This window comes from Phaethon lepturus, unplaced genomic scaffold, assembly GCF_000687285.1.
Source record: "Phaethon lepturus isolate BGI_N335 unplaced genomic scaffold, ASM68728v1 scaffold48498, whole genome shotgun sequence".
NCBI lineage: Eukaryota > Metazoa > Chordata > Aves > Phaethontiformes > Phaethontidae > Phaethon > Phaethon lepturus.
Window position 1 is genome coordinate 33,603 of NW_010560897.1, and position 18,227 is coordinate 51,829.

Here is an 18,227-nt window from a genome sequence, read left to right on the forward strand (position 1 = left end):
TCATCTGTACAGGCATCCAGCACCCAACAAGGCTGAGTGCTGGGTTCCGCACTTGGGTCACAACAACCCCATGCAACGCTACAGGCTTGGGGAGGAGTGGCTGGAGAGCTGCCTGGTGGAAAAGGATCTGGGGGTGCTGATTGACAGCCAGCTGAACATGAACCAGCAGTGTGCCCAGGTGGCCAAGGCGGCCAACAGCATCCTTGCCTGTATCAGAAATAGTGTGGCCAGCAGGAGTAGGGAAGTGATTGTGCCCCTGTACTCGGCACTGGTGAGACCACACCTTGAATCCTGTGTTCAGTTTTGGGCCCCTCACTACAAGAAGGATGTTGAGGTGCTGGAGCGTGTCCAGAGAAGGGCAACGAAGCTGGTGAGGGGTCGGGAGCACAAGTCGTATCGGGAGCAGCCGAGGGAACTGGGGTTGTTCAGTCTGGAGGAGGCTGAGGGGAGACCTTATTGCTCTCTACAACCACCTGAAAGGGGGTTGTGGTGAGGTGGGTGTTGGTCTCTTCTCCCAAGTAACAAGCAACAGGACAAGAAGAAATGGCCTCAAGTTGCGCCAGGGGAGGTTCAGGTTGGATATTAGGAAAAAATTCTTCACCAAACAGGTTGTCAGGCATTGGAACAGGCTGCCCAGGGAAGTAGCGGAGTCACCATCTCTGGAGCTCTTTAAAAGACGTGTAGATGTGGTGCTTAGGGACATGGTTTAGCGGTGAACTTCACAGTGCTAGGTTTATGATTGGAGTCAATAGTCTTTTGCAACCTAAACAATTCTGATTTTATTCTATGAAAAATATTTTACTCTCAAACTCGTTTTAAAAGTTTCAACAACTCCAAGGGAACAGTTGAAAGATTTCACTGTTGGTGACACTCTTGAAGCCACTCAAGGTAACTCACATTATTTATAAATATTTACAAGTCAAACTCATGCAATTACCTGCATTGTCAAAACTGCACATACTAAAAAATTAATTCTTAAATGATTTAGAAATCAAAGAAATCAAAACTGATTTGCAGTTTAATATTTATTGATAAAAGGAAAAAAATAATTTGTAACAAACCACATATTTACAATTTACACCAGAGAAAGATCTTTTAAGATTGATGAAACAACATGCTCCTATAACTGGGGTGTATTTCCAGTTGGATGATAGTTACAGAGTTCTTTAGAACTCCTTTGCTTTTAGATGATCTTCAATTTGTAGGCAAAGTTATGGGGAAGAGGTCTCCAACAAAAAGCTTCTTGCTTCTGGTCTAAATTATAAAAAGAATAGAAATCAGTTCAAATTAACACAGTTTAAAAAAAGGCCTACCTGCCTGTGCCATAACATTAGGGAGTTAGTAGGCAGTAAAGTGGAACAACTGCAAATTGTCCTCACAGCAGCAAGGACATTACAGCATTCACCTACTCCAGTGGCAAATCAATAAAAATATCAGTATCATTTTGATTATGCTCAGAAGAGCACATTAGCCTAATTTAATTTAACTAACAGCGGTCTCTAACAAATGCGTTCCTCTGTGCAAAGTTTGAAGTTGTCAAAGCCACCCCTGGTTGTGACACTGACAGTTCTGCCACGTGTATTTTCTTATGCTGTCTCTACTATGGAATCTTGTATTTTGTGCAGGTGCAAGAGGCTTCAGTAGTTAACATGCGTGTGAGTTTCATGCAATATTGATAAAAATCTTGTGTGTATTTTAATTCACTTAAGCTCACATGTAGACAAATGGTCCACTGTCTATGATTTGCCGTCCCCAAGGCCACACAAAGCTGCTGATAGTAGGGAAAAGTCCAAGAGTTAAAACTGTTGCCATCTGAGAGAATAACATCTGATGCAACTCACCACATCAGGCGACAGCTGAGGACTATCACTGCAGATGCAAAGTTGCATGGCAAAAGCAGCCACTTGATAGCCTGGACTGCACAAGATGCCAAATTTTCAAGCTTGTTTAAAGCCCACATACAGAACGAAGACTGCTGTTAAGAATTGCAAGTGAAAATAACAGCCCCCTATCAAAGTATCTCACACCAAAACTGAGCAGCACACCTGACTTCCCATCAAACCCAGGCAGGCGTCCTCTTTAGAGGGACACCTCAGAGAAAAGACCAGAAGGGAAAGTTAGAGCTGACAGTTGTATTATTTTCTCCTGGCATTTACCAGAAAAGTCAGGCAGCCACAGGGTGGGAGAGGGCATATGCGTCCACATCTGCCTCTGCAGCAATGGGCACGCACTGCCATGCTTAGACCTCTGTGCCAAAACCAGCCGGTGCCAAACAGTGTGCCAAACAGCATTCCCACCGGCAAGAGGTATGAAGATGTAAGAGCAGGTGAATGCCTGGACTAGCCTGACAATACAAAATCAGGGCACAGTGTGGTGCCTAAGTGATGGCAGAGCCACAGCAAGATTGCCAAGGCAAAGGAAGTCACCCGCACACTGAACTAGCGCTACAAGAGGAGCAAAAAGCACAATGCTAGGAAGCTCTGGGGTAAGTCTGGCCAGGGGGGAATGGTGCCGGGACGGATTCTTTCGGCACTGCAAAGCCAGCCTCAACAGATGGATGAGGCTCAAAGGCAACCATGCGGGTCTGAAGCACACTCAGTTCTGATTCTGCAGTCTGGAAAACAGCAGATGATGACAATAGTAACAAACACCTTGCCAGTGACATCCTGAGCCGGCCTTCTTGGGATTAAAACTACACAGAAGTCTTTCAAAGAATGGAGGCCAAAGGAAGCTTTGCATCACTTCTCTGAGCGAGAAAATTGAGAGGCCCTCTACAAAGCTTGAAGGAGAGGTAGCAAAGGAACCTTCAGGCACAAGAACACCTCTGAAGTAATTCAAATATCTGGAACCGAGTTAGAAAAACAATACAATCCTTGCAAGCAGCACAAAGACCAAAAAAAGAAACCTTTACCAAAGGGAAATGCATCCAAAAAAGGCAAGAAATTAGTCTAGGCAGCAAGACAAAAAATGAAGGAGCTGACTGAAACTTGATACAGCACCTGAACTGAAACAGTGGCAGGTGAATGGCTCACCCCACCACCCGCTCCAAGGGGAAGGAAAACAAAACAACAAAAAAAAAAAGACAAAAGCATCTTTTGACAGGTACTTCGAGACAGCTGCCAGCTTGCATAGCAGGATACAGTGCATCACACTGCATCACACTGGCAGCATGTGCACATGGAATTATATGAAGAAAAGGAAATTGCTACCAACACTTTAATACATAAGGAGACCCCTTCTTTGGAATTCCTGAAATAATTTAAGTTCCAGCTAAGTGCACAAAAAAAAAGGTGGACATCTAAGCAAATTCTTAGCCCATGTGTGTGTCAAATTAAGACAGGTTTTGTTACTTCATCAGCATCACAGTTCCATGGAAATGGGCAAGGCAGGGCATAGGAGGACTGAGGCATGGACCTCATTTGCAACCCTCAGCATCTCATCAGAGATGAGCTTCTCAAGCTTAAAGAGTCCTTCAGAAGAGGAGCTAAATTATTTTCAGTAAAAGCAGTATTACTATTACAGTTCCCTCCCCCCTTTTTTTTTCCATCAAGAAACACAAGCATGTCATGCAGCGTGGGTGCCAGATGTAAGCAACAGAAGCCATTTCATGACAAGGTAATGACTTCTGTGAACTTAAGTGGGGCTAGCAACTGAACAAAATGAAGCTACTCTAAATTCTGGTATGATAATTCACTCAGTGTAATTTGTTTGAAAGGTTAAACAGAATGCTAACATGGACTTGGTATGCCACAACATGAAGAGGCAAATAAAGCAAACATTAGAGTTACTTTGTCTTTAAAGCACAGCAGGGCTTTTTCTCTAGCTAAAATACTGTTCAAGTCTGGCAGCTGTGTTCTAATTTATCCCTGCAGCGACCTCTGTGCTTCACCTATGAATTACCTTACAAGTGCACAGTAAAACTTACCTGCTCAACATGGAAATGCCTGGTTCTACCAGTGTGACAAAAATCAGCCGTATCAGAAGTCAGACAGCATTTGCTGGATGCAAAAAGGCCTCTGCAATTATCACTTAATTGTCCTTCATGGGACAATACTGGGAGTCTCATACTTCCCCCTTAAGGTTGATCCCTCCTTCAGCACTTTTTGTTAACTGGCTAGTTAATTAGTCTTCCTTCCTGGGTTTAACTGTAAATTTGTTTTGATTAATTAGCCTCAGAGCTGACTTGGCACTAACTGAAATATAGGAGAAGTGCTTAGTTTCTTCAGCATATAGGCTACTGCATTCTAGAGGAGCCCCCTCTTTGTCAGCAATAAAATTTCAAGTTCAGATTGTTTGAAAAAAACTTCATAATTAACTTTCATTTCTTGTAATTGCCCCTCTGTACTACAACACAAAAGTGATGATAACATAAAGAAAGGATGAAATTCAGTAAGTTCAGGCCTCTTGTTCAGCAGATTTAGACCATGTTCATTAGCTGAATCCTGCAGTTTTAGATAAGACTACTTCATGCTCTTAAACACAAGTGATCATAGCACTATTAGAATCCCAAACCAAGAGTGTAGGTTACCAGCACAGGCAGCTGTGCTCTCATGGCACTTCCAATCGGAACAGTCACGTTCTGCTCTCCCAAAAGTCATTGAATTTCATTGAAAACCCTTTGCACAACCTAGACAAGCCGGTCTGCAACACCTTTGGCCGCTACTATAGCTCTTCATTATGTTTACACCTCTCATATCACTCCTTTCCTCTCCCTCTTTACGGCATGTTGATTCTGGAAGGCACCATGCATCTGCCATCTTGATCAATTCTCATTTCAGCTACTGTTACTGAAAACACAGGAAAAGGCAACTTCAAACACCATGAGCATGAAAAAATGTAATAAGCTAAACAAAATAATGTGTGTTAACAGCTATTGTACGCACTTAATGAACTTCCTAAATCAAGAGTACTGCAATTCTTCAGTTTTCAAATTTAGAAGTCCTTACCTATCAAGCTGCAAGGACAAGTTAAAATCTTACTCGGGACATTATTATGTTTTTCTGTGAACACTTTTAGATTTGCATCTCAATTGAACAATCAGACTGAGAAAGTAAACACTTTGCTTCTTTAAGCTCCTTGTTTCATTTATTGCCCCTCTTGTGCTCCCAACAAGAAAAAAATGCAGAAGTAGTGCAAAATAAATGTGGTTTTACAACCTTTGGTGTGTTCCATTCCTTCGGCACAGGAGTTTAAGTGAAGCAAACCAGAACAGGAGCTTTGTGGGTGGGCATAAGAACACAGAGCAGCTCTGCAGGCACTCCTTTTAACGTATTCACTCCCTGATAATCTGCAGCCAACTGTTTTGACTGATGATCAATGGCTGTCTTCATCTCAGAATTGGACCACAGGAACAACTTTGGCTGTCAAATCCTAAATTAAGCTTTTCCATGCAACCTGAGAAACGTTTGGCGTAGAGATCTCTTCTGACTGCATTTGTGAACATCCATGAAGTGACAGGATGTCCTGAGGAGGAAACTTACCAGCCTGGAAAGACTAAGATATTCAGTTACAACAGCTGTCAATACCATTAAAGGGGCATGTTCCATACTCTTCAGTTAGATGTATTATCTGCAATCAATCACCACTTAACGTAAATCCTGTATTACACAGAAGACATCATGCAACAAAGTCTACACATCAGTAGAAATGTAAGAAATATTCCTTCATGCTGAAATGCCTTTTCAGCTGTTATGAAATGAGGAAATAGCTCTTTAGGTTTATTGCATTCCCCAAATGTTAATTTAAAATCATCTGCAGATACCCAATTCAGCTGTGTACTTGAAAAATAGAAGAAATTGTATGTTCCTCAATGGTTTGTTTTATTGGCGCTGTTTATTTCTCTGTAATTACTCAGCTCATATTCTCCTATTTTATGTTTACAAAGTTGTATAAACATGGATGCACACACATATCTGACAGCTTTGCAATGATTCTTCTGCCACTTTAAACTGCAAAAAAATCTTTTTTTAGTAAAACAGGAACAGCTTTCTAACCAAACGGAACTACAAAAAGATAGATTTTCAAGAGAACCTACTAACCAGTAAAATATTTTTTTTCAAAGGGAGACAAAGCCTTCAAAAATCTGACTTTTTATTGTGGTGGGACATTGTCAGTTAAGCTCCTCTAGTTGTTACCACAATACCTACCATAGAACACATGTACCTACTAACATGAAGCTGATGAAATAGGTGACTCGGCTTTTGTTTCCAGCTCTCTCCATTACTGTTGACAGAAACCAATGAATTAATATACTAAACCAGTGAACTGCATGTGTACCACTCAGGCAACAGAAAGGTCTGTGGCTCTTTCACGACGACGAACCCAACTTCACGTAACACTGTAACTTCAGATAACACTGGCTAACTAACTTCAGCCTAGCTTAGCACAAACCTGGCTTACATCTCTACTACCATGAGAGGTGATGTTCTGTACTCTACTGTAAGAAGTTGTGCCATCTCAGCTGAATATATAAGCCATTATGGTCTATGAAATAATTTTAAAGCTACAACAGGCACATAACATTATAGAAACCCTAAGAATATGTATTTAAGCTACAGACCACAACATGCTATTACTTTAGCTTTTTACCAAGTCTAAATAATTTTGCCATATATCTGTTTGAAACCATCACAGTAGTCGGTGGAAGTTAGATTACTCAACAGAGTAGCAAATATGGTGATAAAAAGAATCACACACATGCAGGAGGAAGAATGCTAACTTCTCACATTTCACAGAAGGCTTTTTTCTTTCTTTGCAATATCCTATTTAGTAAACAAAAAAATTAGACCACCAAAGGTTATCCACGACTACTAGTAGCCTGATGTACACAAAAATGCAGGAAGCAGGAGCCAAAGCAAGATCACGTAGAGGTGAAACATAAGCTGCTTCTTCAGACTAACAACCTATACTTGTTTACCACACTGAACAACTCAGCACCCATAGGAGTCCTGGAACTCAGAACATTCTCCTGCACCTCCTCAAGCTATATTCAGGCTAATGACATGGAAGCAAGTTTTTTTACAAGTGTCAAGTTGAAGAAAAAGATTTAAAACACAATCCAGACAAAAGGTGAACAATCTAGCCCCACTCCTGCTGTGCACTCATGTTTTAAAAAACTTTGAGGAAGTGGCTGCAACTAGTACAATGTACCTGCTAACAGAAAGAACTTAGCAAGGTTCAGTGCCAAGTCCTAACGTTAATGGAAACTGATTTACAACTCCTCACAACAGAATTCAACTGAATTTATTTCCACCTGTGACATACTCTTCTTCCTCCCTTTCAAAAACAAAACTCTCTGAACAGAGATGCCAGCCAAGGACAAACAACTGGGCTTCAAGCCCCATCTAGTGACAAATAGTGGAATTGTTGCTAAAACTAAAGCAACAGGTATCACCACACTTGGCACGATTGATTTTGCTACTAAAAAAAAGAAACAAACCCCACAAAAAAGCCCAAACAACAAACATTTTGAGATGTAATCCAACTACAAAATCTTCTCTGCAAACTATACAGGGCACTTCTGCCAAAAAAACGACTAGCCTGGAAGCAACAAAAACATCCAGCCTAAAAGGCTACATATTTTACCAAATCCACCGTTTTCTGTTGACACTCCCAGCCATAGAATTAGGAGACACAAACAGGCATTCATGGCATGCTGATCTCAAACCAGCACTTGAACATCTGCCACTTTCCAGCCTGTGTCAGGAAAAGGTCTGCACACATGTTACTTCTGCTTAAGAAAACATCCTGAAGGATTTATTTCTCATCACTTACTCATGACCCAAATGAAAATCCTCTCAAAACCTTGCTGCCAAGTTGCAGTATAGCGCAGTGGGTGAAGACACACTGGTGCCTGATACAACAAGGGCAGTGTATCACTTCTCATCTGAACCCACGAAATTAGAACACATTTTGCTGCAAAGCAGCAGGCTGCCTTGAGCTCCATCATAACATATATCCACATTGCATCTTAGGGTCATGAGCTCCATAGTCTGTGCATGTTCACTAACCCCTTAACGAAGTATCCTTCTGCTACCCAATCTGCAGACAGGTAACACAGAAGAAAATTTGCCAGGTATCCTCCTTCTGAACTCCCTGGCCTTTAAAACAACTGAAAAGTGGTCTTGTTCTGACTTTCAGCTGGAACCAATGAGCTGTTGGGCTCAGACCACCACATCCATGCCCTGACTGCTGGCAGACATGCTTGGGCAAGGAACAGAGGATCTTGGTCTAATGCTAGCCCTATACTGTTTTCTAAGTGGCAAATTTCTGGACCCCTGCAGGACTGAGCAGTTGAAAGACTTAAAAACTAAATATTTTAGTGGGTGGGATCCCCTCAAGCAGTGGAGACAGCATGTGTGCCCATCTGGTAGCTGGTATGGCTCCAAAACAGAAGGGACAATATTTGAATCTTGCTGACCTTGAACATACCAACCCAAGCCTAAAAGTTAGAATAGCTGCCAACATCAAATTATTATAATCTGTAACTAAATAACTTTTATTTTATTCTAACTCTTAAACTGCTTACAGAAGTCAAGGCTGGGAAAAAAAGAAAAACAGTCCTTCTGTGCAGTCTGAACTTTGACAGCAAATAGTTTGTATCAAGACAGAGGAAGAACTAAATGGCAACAGGCATGTTCCTCTGTTTCATCTTCTCAAGAGTTAAGACTGACTTGGCCATGAATGCAAAGATGCCACATAAAATATTAAGTACTTCCACTGTCAGTCTATATATGCACTAGTTGTAGGAACCACTGCTTGTAGTAGCAGTATCAGTCTCTTGAATGAAAAAAAAAGTGTATTATCTCAAAATCCCTGATCTAAAGGGTCTTTCACAGGCATGGTAATCTTAGTGTCCAAGCCCTTTCAACAGACGCACAAAATTAGCTGGCAGCTGAAAAGGTAAGGGAAGCACTGAAGCCAATTCATCTTTCCTACTTTAATGTATACCCTAGATTTAGCATAAAGATCATGGCCAAGATTGTTTGCAAGGTCAATACTCAATCCTCAAGTCCTTAAAGTTTACGATTCAAATTCAACTTTCCCTATATACTTCTTTTCTGGAATAGCAGTGACCACAGAGAGAAAGCACCCTACCAGAATAGCTGTAGTTTATCCTTATCTTCAGCCACAGGGAACCTTGAAGAGCTTGGGAGACAAATGCTATGTACACCATCTGCTGTCTAGACCTGGCTTCTGGAGTATACAATACATTGGCTTCTGGAGTATACAGTATAATTACAGTTTTCCCAAAGGTCCTCATTATTATCCAGGAACACAGCAAACAAAACAAAAGGAGATATTAAAGTAACACATTTGGCAATGACCTATCACCGTTACACAAAATAAAGGTATCCACAATGTTCAGAGTTCTTGAAGCCATAGCTTCCACACAAAAGATAAAACCAATAAGCCCCTACTTAAGAGCTCCCACTTTACAATTTCAATTTCACAGAAGCTAAGAGTGAATTTGAGGCACTAATCATACATCTGCTAGACAAAGAAGAAATGCCTGTCATTAACACATTAGAAGGCAGCTGGACCCCTGCACACGAGCATTCCAGCAGCCTATCTCCTAGACAACAATTACTGGAATGCGAAGAACAGCATGGTCCTACATTTAAATAGACATTATTCTAAGCAGTTTGTACCAGGCAGATGTTAAGACAACCAGATGTCAGCTGAAGACGTCAAAATTTTTTCAAGTGCTAAGCATCTTCAGGGAGATTAGGCATATAAATACAACTAGGAACAACGCTGTGCTTTACTCACAAAATCTATACTTACATCTTTCTGTCTTTTGAGAACACAAGAACAGTTAACTGACACTGAGTGAGGCCCTTCAGTATGTCATTTCAGTTTCATAGCAAACTACTGAGGTTCTTTTGGTTTTGTTTGTAATTCCTTACATTGATTCAGCTGCTCTGTATTAATTTGTAATGTTAAACTGGGGACATTCAAACACTTTTTATATGTAACAACTTCAAAACATACAAAAGATTGAAAAGTCTTTCAGCAAGCTTTTCTGCAGAAAATTCTTCACCTGTCTTTTTTGAGTTGTGTGAAGAGAAGAACACTTTCTTCGTTCAGAAGATTACGTATATTATATCCATTTCCTATAAACAAAACCAGAAAGTTTTCTTTAGATACCACTAGCAATTTTTGAAGTCCTGTCCTCTCTTCAGCCAAGTGTATTTTTATCTCATATATTTTAACAGAAGGAATATTAGCCCCTAATCTAGGATGCCACTCTTACAGGCACATCATTGCATTTCAAAGAGATAACAAGAAATACAGCTAGTGTCTTCTATTTTAACCTGTGGTAAGAATAAAGTGCATCTTTGCTGAGAAGATATTTACTGAAAAAAATGTAATGGGCTTGAGCTCTCAAAACCCACAAAAAAACTTTAAAGTGACTGAATTTAATTTATTCCTATACAAAATCTCAAAAACTGCACATGAAAACCTACCTGCAGATCTTCACTTGGGATTTGCATACTACCATGACCACAAATACAGAGGCGTCTAAAAGGCACTGAATGTCGGGAATGAGTAACATCCATGAGTAACACCCTAATATTTATATACAGCCAGACTTAACAAATTACAAAGAGATCACCTGCCACAACCATTGCATTGCCCATCCAGGTATACTGAGACAGGCCATCAAGAAGCAGGGAAGAATGGAAACGAAGTGCAGATCCTTATGGCCATGCAGAACTTTCAGCAGTTTATTACATAATCTGCTTTCCCAAAAAGCAAACTACAAAATTCTCTCTGCAGACCTCTAAGCTTCTAAGATTAAAACAAACACCAAAAAAAGCTTCAAAACATCAAGAATTAATTGAACAATGATTGTTCAATCAAGACATCATGGTGAAAAGTTAATGGAAAAACAAGTGGTAGCTTGTTATTTTCTAACACAAGCAAGCTGTACAAAAGCTCTCTACAGCTTCATGAATAGCCTGCTTTACAGCTGCTACAAACTCTCCTGTCTCGTGTCTTACCTACTGAAGGACAGCTTCCCACATGGAATTCATTCTGCTTTTATCTCAGAAGGGCAAAATCAGGTGTCTAAATTCTCTACAACCCACAAGAAGTTACAATCTGTTCAACAAGACATTCTGCACCTTCTATATACCAAGCATAAAGCGTAAAATATGGTGAACTGATCCAAATAGATTTTCATAATTTTATGTAGAAAAAACAGAATACCAAGAGAAATTCACTCTTAGAACTTGTTAGTGTCATCATAAACTTTTGAGGCCAACTCACATACCAACACTGCTTGTTTATCACTGCATTCAACAGTTAGGTCATCAACCCACATCCAGTGTTGGGTCACATTCCTTTCTCCATAACCCTATACTTTCTCACTCTCTCCTCAAACTTACCTCTTCCCATCATTCAGCTCAGTTTTGTTTACTAGCATGCTAATTCAGTCTCATCCATCTCCAACAAATTGGTTTTAAACCTAATGTACTTACCTGCTGGAACATAGAAGTAGTCCCCTGTAGTCAGATAGTATGATGTCTTGTGTAAGGTAGCAATAATTTTGCCATGGATAACATGGAAAGCCTTAATGAAAGCGAAAAGGTTCTAACATTAGCAATGTTTCCTTTATAAACATTTAAGAAAGTTATCCAAGAAAACATACTTTGTTTTGCCTATGTATTGTAACAAAGATCAAAAAACAAATAAGCTCGCAGAGCTGCAAACTCATTTTCCCACCCTGCTGAAAAATAAGATGCACAACTTAAAAAGGGGGGTGGGGGCCAGTTTTATTTATTTGATACTTCTATCTTGCCTGCAAGATCCAGACAATAAGTGTACATGGACATACAGATTTAATGCAAAGCAGGGAAATGTGCATGCAAAGTACCTCTAGCAAGTTGCTTTGGTTATAACTGATTTCACAACTAAAATGATTCACTGTTTCCTCTATTTATTTCCATTATAGTGGGGAAAAAAATCCTGCAAAACCTGTCAACTTCATATGCTACTTCTAACCACTCTAAGACTTTCTGTTTACATAGTCCATTTTATAAAAATAAGAAAAAAGCATACTTACTATCGTATCCATGTGGACAAACTGGTGTCCCTTTTCTTTAAATGGTTTCAAAATCAATCTACCCGTGGCAAAAGCAGATGTATTCAAATTTTTATATATTTCTACCGATTCATCTTTGAAGAAGCATGAGTGACTGCTTTCAGTGTTAACACATTCTACAAAAAGAGTCCAGGAGATTAACATTAATGCTAACACATAATTTGTCTTCTTACTTGCTCAGTCACTACTTAATAAAACATATGCATTACATATTGTTTCAATGCAACACCCCCAAGAGCTAGATTCAATATTTAGCTGAAAAGTCAGGGCACTTTTTGTGTCTCACTCAGAATTTTCTCCAGAAGAGCAATGAATATTTCTACAGCTCACCTTTTTATGCCCAATGTGGCATGAACAATTTTTTTTCTTATCAGTCTAAACATTTACTACATAATTCAGAAAGGCCCTTGGTCACATGCCCTCAACTCACCTAGAAGTACTTCCTCATTTGTTACTGGGTCCAGTACAATGGTTGGCTTAGAAGTATCAGCTAGAGTCTGATCTAAATTTGCCGGTATCTCACTTCCTGAGGAGACAAAAACACCAAAACAAAAACAGCACCCTACATTTTAAAAACTTTATTTAACCACAATTTTTCCACAATTTTAGATTTCACATGTAAGTACTTAAATTTGTTTTATTAAGTGACTAAACAGACTCAATATGTTTTCTTCAAATAAAAGGAAACCTTCCATACCAATCCTTTGAAAATGTAATTTTATACGGAATTATTTCTGTGTGTAATAGATAGAGAGTCTCTAAATAGTAAAGAACCTTCCAGCAGAATGCCAAGTATTTATCCTATGCTATTAATGACAGTATTTACTCAAAAGTATCTGCATTTTAAAAGAAGTGCTTTTCTAGCAACAGATGCTGAGAGGATATTAAAAGAGGATATAAAATACATGATGAAGTATGAAAAACGAGTTTTTTCCTTTTACCTACTACTGATGGGCATCATGAGACTTAAGAGATAAAGTACTCAATAAGCACATGTTCAATTTTCCTTTTCCAAGAAATACCATTACAGGAATGTCACTGTAAGTTGTAAATCAGAGAACTACTTCTATAATAAAAAGGATTTTTCCAGAGGAGGAAATAGCCTAAGAGTTGATGACAACCTTATGCTCTTCAAATAGAAAAGAGACAGAATAAATATCCCAAAGCTCTCTTGCAGAACTCTCTTAAGCAGACAATTTTAGCTCCACAGTGCACAGGAAATATGTTTAAATGCACTCAGAACGAGGATGCTAAAGGCAAGCTATAGCACATTATAAGTATTCGCGGATGCTTAAATACTCTTATGCCAAGACAGTCAGGATAGGAAGTTACTGTGTTTGTAATAGATTTGTTCCAACATAACCATCTCTCTATAAAAAGAAGCAGCAACAGGTGCAACTCTATAGCTGTAACCACAGAATTTTTATCATATCAATAAAATTTAAGAATTTGTCCTAGAAATTCAGGTCTAGTGATGGTCCTTATATGCATCACCTAAAATTCAAGGATGCTAGCGAAGGATTATCTCTCAGGATGAACTTCTGTTAAAAAGGAAAGCTACCACTTCTGGAAGATGGTCCAAATGCACCTAAAGGCACCAGTAATCCTTCTAAGATACAGTATGAACAGTCACTACCAGCTCAGGTTTACATGGACTGCAGAAAATTCATATTAAAACATAAACTGTACTTAGATCAAAGGTTGATCTAGACCAGGATCCTGTCTCCCATCAATGGCCAAAAAGCAGGCTCCCCTTCTATGCCCAAGAATGCAATGAGAGAGGAACGGCACTTCCATGGAATACTTTCCACTTCTAACATGGAGCTCACACACTTTATTTACAGCTATTAACAGTTAAGTCTTCTGTGAATTTATCTAGTTCTTGCCTTGAATCTACCTAAATATTTTTAGCCACAGTGTTCTGGAACAGGGAGAACATAGTAAGAAGAGCCACCTTATTTTGTTTGAAAAACTCAGCTCTCACTATCTTCCTTCCCCACCTTCTAGTTCTTGTGTTTAAAAACAAACAAACAAAAAAACCCAACAAAACACACCACCATTTGTATTCCCTTTCTCCAAGCCACCTGTGATTTTTCTCACACCTCCGCAGTACTCTCTCCAGGGCTGAGGAGCCTTCACCATGTAGTTGCTGCTTGTACTGAAGTCCTTCCATGTTTTTGACAAGCTTTCTCTGAACCTTTTCTAGCCCTACTACTTTTTTTTTTTTGAGCTAAGGAATAAAAGTTACATGTAACACTCTAGAAGATCAGAAATTTGTACCAACATTGACTGTTTTCTTCCTTACTTCTCTAATGATTATTTCAGCCCTGATTTGTTTTAGAACTGTGTCAGGACCATATGGCATTTTCCATGTTAGCATTTGTTTTATTTGTTCTATAAAGTCACATAGAAATGTTTCAGTCTTAAACAAAAGCTCTAGGCAGTCCCCATAAAGAAATGATCTTTAGGATCAAAACATCTTCCGCAGAGAGCACAGCAAAAACAATTTGGCTTTTGAACTTTGACTCTATCTCCCTTTTCTGAGCACTACCTGCATATTTATTATCTACTGGCCATAGAGACTCTAGCAAAGCTTCCTGTTCCGGTTTGTTTCAACACAGATTTATTGACCACTTTTAACCATTTTATGCACTGTTCTTAAACCTCTCTCTTCACCTACCTTTATGTTTTTGTATTTAACCTACAATAGCTTAAAACTCCATTATATCCTGCCTTTTCAGATGTGATATTACAGGTATCAGTAAAATGACCAGAAGTTTTTATGCCTTAACGGTGCATTATGAAACCAAACACATTAGCATCATTAATTAACAAGTTGAACAAGGACAGAAGTACAGCTTTTCTTTTCAACCGCTGCTTTAACGGCTCCACAACATGTCTGGATATGTCCTGTATCTCTCCCTTTCCAATGCTGAGAAGTTAAAAGTTTTTACAAACAGATTATACAGCACTGCTATAGATACAATAAGAATAGGATTTTCCACATCAGATCACATTAACACACTTAATTATAAAGTTATTTTCACCCAGAGAGAGAATCAAGTTTTTACAGGAGAAAAATCTTACAGCAATAGAGTATTTGATTACAGATTTTTAAATTTTTTTTCTTAAGTATCAAAAGAAAAAAAAGTCTGTATTCATACTTGTTTCATCTCTTTTCTGCTTGTGACCACCCTTCCTCCGACTAATCTTCCTGTGAGGTTCTGTTTCTGGACACACTATTCCACTAATCACAAGTCCTCCTGAAACAAAGTTAAACAAAGTTCACTATCTCATAATAATTTTACAATAATGCAGATTTGCACAACCAACACGCATTTGAGTTGAGACTATATTTCCTTCCTACAGATAGCTTTAGAAAGCCAGAACAAACCAAAAAGCTTTTCAATATCAAGTATTTTGGAATGCATTCTTGAGACTTTTTGAAAGGAATTTTATCATATTTCAGTCAAAGAACAATTCAGAAAGCCGCAATATGAGAGCCAATTCTAAGACAAATTATCTATTTTAGGGACACAAAGAAACACTATTTTCAAGCAGATTAATTAATTAGGAAAGGACCAAATTACACTGAATTGCCAGAAAAAATCCCTGAGAACAAGATGTATTCTATCACTTAGGGAATTTAACACCCAGACTGGATAAAATATTACAGTATCTGCTCTGGAGAACAATTCCCACACAAAGAGAAATGCTCCAATGAATGATCTAGTAGATTAGCGCTTTTTCCGGTATCCTGCAGAATTTTCGATGTAATAAACCTACTGGTTTAGTCTCCTCTTCTCTGTAAGAAACCATTTTGTTCTTCCCTAAGCAGTTAAGGCAAGGGTACTTAACGCGCTCTGCTGATACTATTTCTAGATGACACAGGACAATCAGGAGAGAAAAAGACTACACGGAAAGATGACTAAACGGCTGGAGACCATAATCTACTTTTTTAAAAAATTACCAAATAGCAAGCATCTCAAAGATTTCATGGCACAAGATCAACCCAAAGAGTTCTCTTTACTGCCCTATCAGGAGAGGGCAAATAGGTATTTTAGAACTAATACCTGAAGGCCTCATCGTATAGTTTACACGCTCGCCTCGCCAATATTCCAGAGGTCTTAGTCGTATCCTTTTTGTCCGACGAACATTAGGTGTGTTGGAAGGCATTACTAATTTAAAGGATGAAATAAGGATGAAAGGAAAATTCAAAAATGGAAAACATTAAATATCCTCTCCTGTTGTTCCTTATCAGGGGTTCAGGACTTCCCAGATGATATTTATATCGCATTGCTATCATGACAAGAAAAGGGAATCAAGTATTGCCAAAAGCCTTCTTTTGCATACAGCAGTATTTCACTCTTTCTTAAACAGTCACCACGCTGACTTTACATTAGATTTCATTACATATATCTTAATGAATCACTGAGATATGGACATTAGGGGCTCAAGCACAAGGTGCAGCAAACATGTTAGAACTCTGAAGACAAAGCTCTCAACAAAAACTAAGAACTGTGCCAAAATCTGAGGGATTTCATTAGGAACAGTGAAAAGGCACTGCTTTGGTTATGGCAAGAGGAGAGAAACAGAGACTGCACAAGCAGCCCCTCCTCTTCCAGATTCTTAAATCCCATCTCCAAGGTCCAGAAGAGCAGCACTTGTGCCAACAGAAGCCTCACACATTTCCAAGACTTCTCAGATATTTATCTTCAGACTTACTTATTACATAGATTCAACTTTCAATTTTTCTAAGCTTCCATATATGAATACAGTAAGATTTAATATTTCAGTGTTTGTAAGAAAGAATAAAAGCCCCTTACGAGAAAATTAGTCAAGAATATTTAAATGCTAAAAATAAAAACGGTAAATAAAAAAGTTGCTTGAAATAGTTTTTGAAGGTACACAACTATAGTGTTGTGCATAAAATAATAATGAAGGGAAGAAAAAAACAATGAAAACAGACTAGTATAGGACTACAATCGACTGCATGCTCATTGTTGCATCCTATCCGGACTCAGACCAGCACAGAAGGCAGGTTATTTGCTCCCTCAGTTACACTCTGCAAAACTAATTCAAACTCTTATTGTTCTCACTGAACTGTAAGCAGTGTCTTGACTCAATATTAAATGAAAAATTGGAATGTGACAGTTAAAAAGATAATTGTTGAATATAGTAATAAAAACAAACAAACAAAAAAGAAACACCCTAAGTTTTTAAAAGTAACTTAAAAATTGGAGCAGGGTTATAGTACGCTGAAGAACTAACAAGCCTTATCTGTAAATACTTGTCAACATACAAACCCATTTCTAGGTGTTTTCCTGTGTCTCCTTCAGCAAAGTTTACATGAAGTTGGAAATGCATTTGTATTTATGCACTTACACTAAGATATTTTAAAATAATCTTACCTATTTTTTGCCTTGCTATGTTGTCTGACAACAGATCTCTTATTTGATAACTCAAGTCTTCAGAAATATCTGAAAATACATTCAAAAATACACCACCATAGGTTTTTACTATTCCTGACTTTTCGTCAATATACACACTAGAAGAAACCAAAGGTAATATAAGCAAAGCCCCAACATCAGTGTTCCCAGTAACACTTTTTTATTTAAACATATCTGAAACTGGATGTAGAATAAACAGTGTATGTAATTTGTTTTTAAGCAGTGTAAGCTTGAAAATTACATGTTCAAGCAAATATTCCTCAGACCTAACCCCCTGATAAAACAAACTGTGGCAAATTGTAACTATGCTGTTGAAATCATGGTATTTGGAATAAGTCAGTATTATTCATGGATTTATCCTTGTTATTTCCCTCATATCCTCATTCATTGCAGTGGAAATCTTAATAAAAAAAGAGATTATATCATTTCATATATATATATCACATGCATATAATCTTATTGATCAAAGTGCAAGGTCATTCAGCCTTATACCACTCAAACCTAACTTTAGAACAAGCTTCTCACCAGAACACACATAAAACTAGGTCTCTGAAGAAAGCATTGCATGATCTCACAACATTCACAACTGGCTCTAACACACTAACGAAAATACTTTCTATCCCTTGGGCTCATATTCATTATGACAGTATATGCCACTTGTGTAGGGA

The 18,227-nt window shown here is 38.5% G+C and overlaps 1 protein-coding gene across 1 annotated transcript in view; it reads right to left on the reverse strand.

Moving 5' to 3' along the window:
• Nucleotides 1–1,211: 1,211 nt before the first annotated feature.
• CENPC (centromere protein C) overlaps nt 1,212–18,227 on the reverse strand; it is a 26,689-nt gene continuing 9,673 nt past the window's right edge. The window contains exons 12-19 of the mRNA XM_010293788.1: nt 17,521–17,589; nt 16,183–16,287; nt 15,274–15,372; nt 12,540–12,635; nt 12,071–12,225; nt 11,487–11,577; nt 10,043–10,115; nt 1,212–1,254 (exon numbers count right to left, since the gene is read on the reverse strand). Of these exons, the coding sequence (XP_010292090.1) occupies nt 1,212–1,254; nt 10,043–10,115; nt 11,487–11,577; nt 12,071–12,225; nt 12,540–12,635; nt 15,274–15,372; nt 16,183–16,287; nt 17,521–17,589 (731 nt within the window). The remainder of the gene's footprint in view (nt 1,255–10,042; nt 10,116–11,486; nt 11,578–12,070; nt 12,226–12,539; nt 12,636–15,273; nt 15,373–16,182; nt 16,288–17,520; nt 17,590–18,227) is intronic.